Source organism: Cicer arietinum, chromosome 8 (genome assembly GCF_000331145.2).
Source record: "Cicer arietinum cultivar CDC Frontier isolate Library 1 chromosome 8, Cicar.CDCFrontier_v2.0, whole genome shotgun sequence".
In the NCBI taxonomy this organism is placed as follows: Eukaryota; Viridiplantae; Streptophyta; class Magnoliopsida; order Fabales; family Fabaceae; genus Cicer; species Cicer arietinum.
Genome location: NC_021167.2, coordinates 20,921,922 through 20,927,874, shown reverse-complemented (window position 1 = coordinate 20,927,874; position 5,953 = coordinate 20,921,922). Strand labels below are relative to the sequence as shown.

Sequence of the window (5,953 nt, the reverse complement as noted above, 5' to 3'; positions counted from 1 at the left end):
TCATCATAAAATTTTTGACTTTATGTTGCATATCATGTATTGTTTCCTCGATCTATTCCGCATGTTTCATCTTTTGTAAAGGTTTTCAATCAATTTATCAACTCATATAAAGAGTGGAATAATAAAGGAGTTAATGTTTTAATCGTCACTATAACCATATTACTAATAATTTGTTAAAATATTAACATTATTAATATCGACTATTCCAAAAAAATGACATTAAGATTGAATCACATGATCATCCAAATCAAATTCCACGTCAAACACTTAATAAAGTTAACATTCCACTTAACCACTTAACGTCAGATACTAACCTGAGTAATTTAATAATTGGAGATTTAATTTAATCCATTTAAATTTTTACAACAAACTAAGTGATGTTTTGACAAGAGACAGTGTGTGCGTGCTCCGGTGTGGGAAGTGTACGATAAGATATTGTGCACGTGTTTAATCAAACGGTGCTTAAATATGCTCTATGCTGAACCACATCCTTCTAAACAAACCCAAACAACACAAAGAACGAAAATAGAGAGAAAGAGGAAAAGGATTTGTTCGCGAGAAATGGAGAAAGAGAAATTGTGCAACAAAAAGTGTAAACAATGCGAGAGTATGAAAATCGGAAGAAAATTTAGAGTAGAAGAAATGGATGGAGAGAGAGATAGTTCAGTGCATGTTCCTACAGCAAAGCTGAATGAGCTTTATCTATCTACTCGTGTTTATATATATGTTAGAATCTATGGCCATAGAAATTATGCATTTTGTATTTGTTTTGAATTTTTTTGGGTTATTTCTATGACTTTTTTTTGGTTATTTCTATGGCTTTTTTGGCTATTTCTATGACTTTTTTTTTGTTTTTAAGTCCAGTGGGGCGGAGCTTTGTAGAGACAGCGCGAGGAGGAAAAAATGTGTAGGTAAAATGACTAAAATGACTAAAATGCCCTTATTAAAACTAAAAAATTACAACAATTGAACCTAATTCGGTTTTCTCTTTCTTCCTCACTCGCCCTTTTGCTTACAAGTTACAGCCTTACTCTCTCCCTCCTCCAGAATCAGACGCGCGGCCGCCTCTGCCTGACTGCCTCTGTGGCCGTTTATCGCTCTTTGTTCAAAAGGTTCGGATTTCTATTTTGTTAGTGCTGAGGACCGACGAACTATCTCTGTTAGTTTGAATCGTCGCTCCTCTGTTAGTTAGTTTTGATAGTTCGTCGGTCCTCTGACTCTATTAGTTTTGATTTCAATTTTTCTTAGTTCGTCGCTCCTGTGTCAGTTTTGAGTTCTCCATTTTGTTGAGTTTTACCTATCTTAAGAATTTAACTTATATGGCAGTGTCCGATATTTTTGTGGAATTCTACTTTTTGCTTGTGTTGTTCAGTCAGCATGAAATTTAAAGCTTATTTTGTTAGTGTTGAGTTTGGAGCTTTGATTTGGAGTTTGGAATTTTGATTTGAAGTTTCAATTAGACGTTAGTGCTGATTTTTGTTTAGAGTTTTTGTGTTGCACATAAGGTGTTTGATTTTATGTCCATGTAAAGTGTTTGAGTTTTTTGTTGCACATAAGGTGTTTGATTTTATGTCCATATAAAGTGTTTGAGTTTTTTTGTTGCATATAAGGTTTTTGAGTTTTGTTGCATTTTTGTTTAAGTTTCTTTGTTGCATTTTTATGTCGGCCATGCCAAACTTTTTAGTTAAGCTCCGCCACTGTTTATTTGTTAAATCAATTGATTCCAAAACGTGATAACAGTTGAAAACTGAAGAATCGTAGTGTTGTAAAATGGGAAAGAAAGCGAAAACCTCAAGGAAGGGTAAGAAAGCTTGGAGGGCTAACATAAGCACGGAAGACATTGAAAATTTCTTTGAGAAATCAACAAAAGACGCTCTTTCCGGTGGCTCCCTTCAGGCTGTTTCCAGTGATTCCCTCTTTTTCGAAGACAAATCCAAAGGTACTTTCATTTTTATTATGCTTTATTTTAAAAAAAAAAAATAAATTTTTTATTACGTTCTATTTTTATTTTTAAATAGCTGACTATGAGTTAGGTGAATGTGGAAGTGTAAATTATGCAACAAAAGTTGGAAAATCATCAATATAATTATTTGTGTCTTTTAATGAATTACACAAGCTTGTATATGATAAGTGTTTTTAATTTTAGGGGGTGTATTGGATTGGGATTTTAAGAGAGAAAAAAGGGTTTATTATTTTAGTTTATGTGGATGATGCTGAATTATCTATAAAGCACTGACATGAATAAATATAGACACTATGATTAAAACACTAATATGTGGATATAGTCAATAATTTAATAATTTGAGAAAATAAAAGTGATTGAATGTAACCACGCGTCTGTCTCATTGTTGGATACTTAGCGATGTCAACCAAGTACAGGGGGTCTTCCCCGCTCAGGACCATCACGGTTTCTCTCCTCTCGAGAATTCATACATCCCTTATCAGTATATGGACAAGAAGTACAAGATCACCCCTTCTATTCTGGGGTGACGGAGGGATCGTACCAATCGAGCCTTTTTCATTTCGTACTTTTCCCGGGGGTTGTTAGTGATCTCGGTTCAGTGACTCCTTTCTTTGGTGATGAACTGTTGGCACCGGTCCTACATTTTGTCGCTGTGGACTGAGGAGAAAGGCTGCTCCCACCACTCACGTCCCCCATCCCCGTTCCACACCATAGGGACATTTTCTCCTCCATCCGTGTCCCCATAGATCCCTCTAGGGACCTCATCAACTTAGCAAAGTTATAAAGTTTTATATTATTTTTAGGATGAATTTCATTTTACTTGAGATTTATTGGGAATAATGGTAATAAAAATGCAATAAGATGTGTTATTTTGTTTCAAATTATGTTGGTTTTAAATTTTATTGAAAAGATGACAAAAAGATCATATTTTAACACATTTGTATATATTTGTAAAAGGATATTGCAATGTTGTCAAGATCGAGGTCTTGATTAAGTTTGGGAGGGGGGAAAAGCAAGATCGCAACTAAGATCGAAAGGGGACCGTGAGGGGAGGGGCTAGTGATCCCCGTCTCTATCGCCAAACTTCATTCAGGGAATTTTCCCCCTCGGGGAAATGTACCCATCCGCGGGTCCCCATATGGGACAGTATGTGTAGTGATTGCTACTTACAGGTGCAAATTTACATCCCATACTAGACACACCTTCAATCTTAAGTGTCAGTGTCACACATCAAATTTTAATTATCTGTCTTTCTAGTTTCTACTTGAATTGTTGGTTGGAAAATACTGTATTGCCAGAATAAGTTTAACCGAAATTCGCATTCTTATTGATCCTTGGTTGTGAATTTATGTGAAATTTGATGTGGCTAGATCTTGCGGTAAAGAAGAAGATTGAAAAGCACAGAGAAAAAGTGCTCCGTGTTGATAGCATACTACAGAAAAACCAGTTTGTTATTCCAGTGCCATCTTCTACTCTGAAGAAGAGCTCTAAAAACCGGAAAGTGGTGTCTAAAAGTTTAGCCACCAATCAAGATAGTCATAAGGTCAGTAAGATGTTCTTTAATGCAGCAAGGCTGAATAATATGCTCGGTTGCAATCATATTTGACCTCATTTAAAATTTGTTTTATTGACATTTTTGTCTGTAATCTATATCAGGATGATTCCATTTTAGATTCTGGCATGTTTGATATGTGGGCTGATAAAGGTACTTATATTAATTCTAAAGTATGTAGTATACATTTTTGTTATATTAAAGTAATGTGATGTTAACCTTAGGATTCTTTTATATTGTCTTGCAGATGAGGACAACAAGAAGGGGAAAAAGGTACACATTATAGCATTGTAGATTCTATTTAGTGTTTCTTATTCAATTTAGTCGCTGCACTTGATAGTGTTTCGGTTGATAATATGATTGCGGTCTGCTTGGCAGGTGTCAAAGCCTTCTCTTATTCCAGCGGTAGAGGTTGATCCTCCAGGATGCTCATTTAATCCCTCACATGAAAGTCATCAGGTAGATTTATAATGAAATTATGCGTTGCTTTGCTGTTAGGGATATTTGTCTTAGTACGATTTATGGTGAAACTTTTTAAGAACTTTATTGTTTAACCAGGACATGTTGGCTTCTGCTGTTGCGGAAGAAATGCAAAAAATATACAAAAACGAATTGGGTCCTGAACCAGTGCCTTTAACTGTTCCTGGAGAAGCTATTTCTGAAGAAGATGTGAGTCGCATTATTTTCATATATGTAATATGTAATTATGAAAAATTTCCTTCATTTATGGAACTTGCGTTTCTATCCCTGCTTATTCAGTAACCTTGTTTTTTTTGGCAGATGTATTTTCTTGACGTGGATGATGGGAGTGACAACGATGAAAATAATGTTGAAAATGAGGGTGAAAATGGAGATGCTGCATCCGAGAAAATGTAAGCTAATATAAGCTTAGTGAGCCTCACTCTGTTTAAATACTGTTTCTTAGTAACACTGTGAATTATTGAGGAAATGATCTTTCCATTTCTTGAATCAAAATGGTTACAAATTCTGGTTTAAATACAGCATTACCTAGTCTAATAAATAGATCAGAATTAAATAGAAGGAATTAACTGTACAAGGTCCCTTGATATTCCCTACAGCTGTCCTATATAATATAATAAATTAATTACAGAATAATCAGTAATAAATGACTTATCCTCAGCCACAGTTTGGAATTCAACACTCCCCCTCAAGCTGGCAAGTAGATGTCAATCATGCCTAGTTTGGACCTTAAGTTCTCAAAATTAGATTTGTGAAGGGCCTTGGTCAGTATGTCTGCAATTTGGTTCTTGGAAGGGATGTATTCCAACTTAATAACTCCACCATCTATCTTTTCTTTTATGAAATGTCTATCTATCTCCACATGTTTCGTTCTATCATGGTGGACTGGATTTTTTGCAATATTGATGGTTGCCTTGTTGTCGCACCAGAGGCTCATGGTGGAATCTGTTGGTACTCCTAATTCCTTAAGCATTCTCTGCAACCAAATTCCCTCACAAATGCCATGAGCCATTGCTCTGAATTCAGCCTCTGCACTACTTCTTGCCACCACCGACTGTTTTTTACTTCTCCATGTAGTCAAGTTTCCCCACACATATGTGCAATACCCACTTGTTGACTTGCGATCAGTCAACGAACCAGCCCAATCTGCATCTGTGAACACTTTCACACTCCTAATTGGGTCCTTTTTGAAGTGAAGACCTCTCCCAGGTGTCTTTTTGAGGTACTGCAAAATTCGAGTCACGACTTTCATGTGATCTTCAGTTGGCTTATTCATGAAACGACTTACCATACTCACTGAGTAACCAATATCCGGTCTTGTGTGAGTTAGGTAAATTAGCTTTCCTACCAATCTTTGGTATCTCTCCTTATCAACTTGGAGGCTGCCTTCTTGTTCTGCCAATTTAAGGTTAGGTTCCATCGGTGTATCTGCTGGCTTGCACCCTAACATTCCTGTTTCTTCCAACAGGTCTAGCACATATTTTCTTTGGGATACGTAGATTCCATGTTTGGAACGAGCAATCTCCATCCCAAGAAAATATTTTAGGTGTCCAAGGTCTTTGACCTCAAATTCTTTAGCTAGAAATCTCTTGAGTTCTTCTATCTCGTCGTCATCATTGCCTGAGATTATGATGTCATCCACATAAACAATAAATATTGCCACCTTTGCTTCACTAGAATGCTTGACAAACATTGTATGGTCGGTTTGGCATTGAGTAAAGCCGTGACCCTTAACAACTCGCGTTAGTCTTTCAAACCATGCACGTGGGGATTGCTTAAGACCATACAGTGATTTCTGAAGCTTGCATACCTTGCCAATTGTTTGTGGAGTTTCTAGGCCAGGTGGTATTTTCATGTATACCTCTTCTTCGAGTTCACCATTTAGAAAAGCATTCTTGACGTCTAGTTGGTGTAAGGGCCAATCTAGATTTACAGCTAAGGAGATAATGACACGAACA

At 36.4% G+C, this 5,953-nt stretch overlaps 1 protein-coding gene across 1 annotated transcript in view; it reads left to right on the top strand.

Annotated features, from left to right (window-relative positions):
• Positions 1 to 504: 504 nt before the first annotated feature.
• Positions 505 to 5,953, top strand: part of LOC101502446 (ribosome biogenesis protein NOP53-like) — a 10,646-nt gene continuing 5,197 nt past the window's right edge. The window contains exons 1-10 of the mRNA XM_012712055.3: positions 505 to 726; positions 865 to 911; positions 1,026 to 1,112; positions 1,741 to 1,939; positions 3,334 to 3,506; positions 3,620 to 3,668; positions 3,763 to 3,788; positions 3,894 to 3,974; positions 4,074 to 4,184; positions 4,296 to 4,387. Coding sequence (XP_012567509.1) covers positions 1,771 to 1,939; positions 3,334 to 3,506; positions 3,620 to 3,668; positions 3,763 to 3,788; positions 3,894 to 3,974; positions 4,074 to 4,184; positions 4,296 to 4,387 — 701 coding nt within the window. The 5' untranslated portion in view covers positions 505 to 726; positions 865 to 911; positions 1,026 to 1,112; positions 1,741 to 1,770. The remainder of the gene's footprint in view (positions 727 to 864; positions 912 to 1,025; positions 1,113 to 1,740; positions 1,940 to 3,333; positions 3,507 to 3,619; positions 3,669 to 3,762; positions 3,789 to 3,893; positions 3,975 to 4,073; positions 4,185 to 4,295; positions 4,388 to 5,953) is intronic.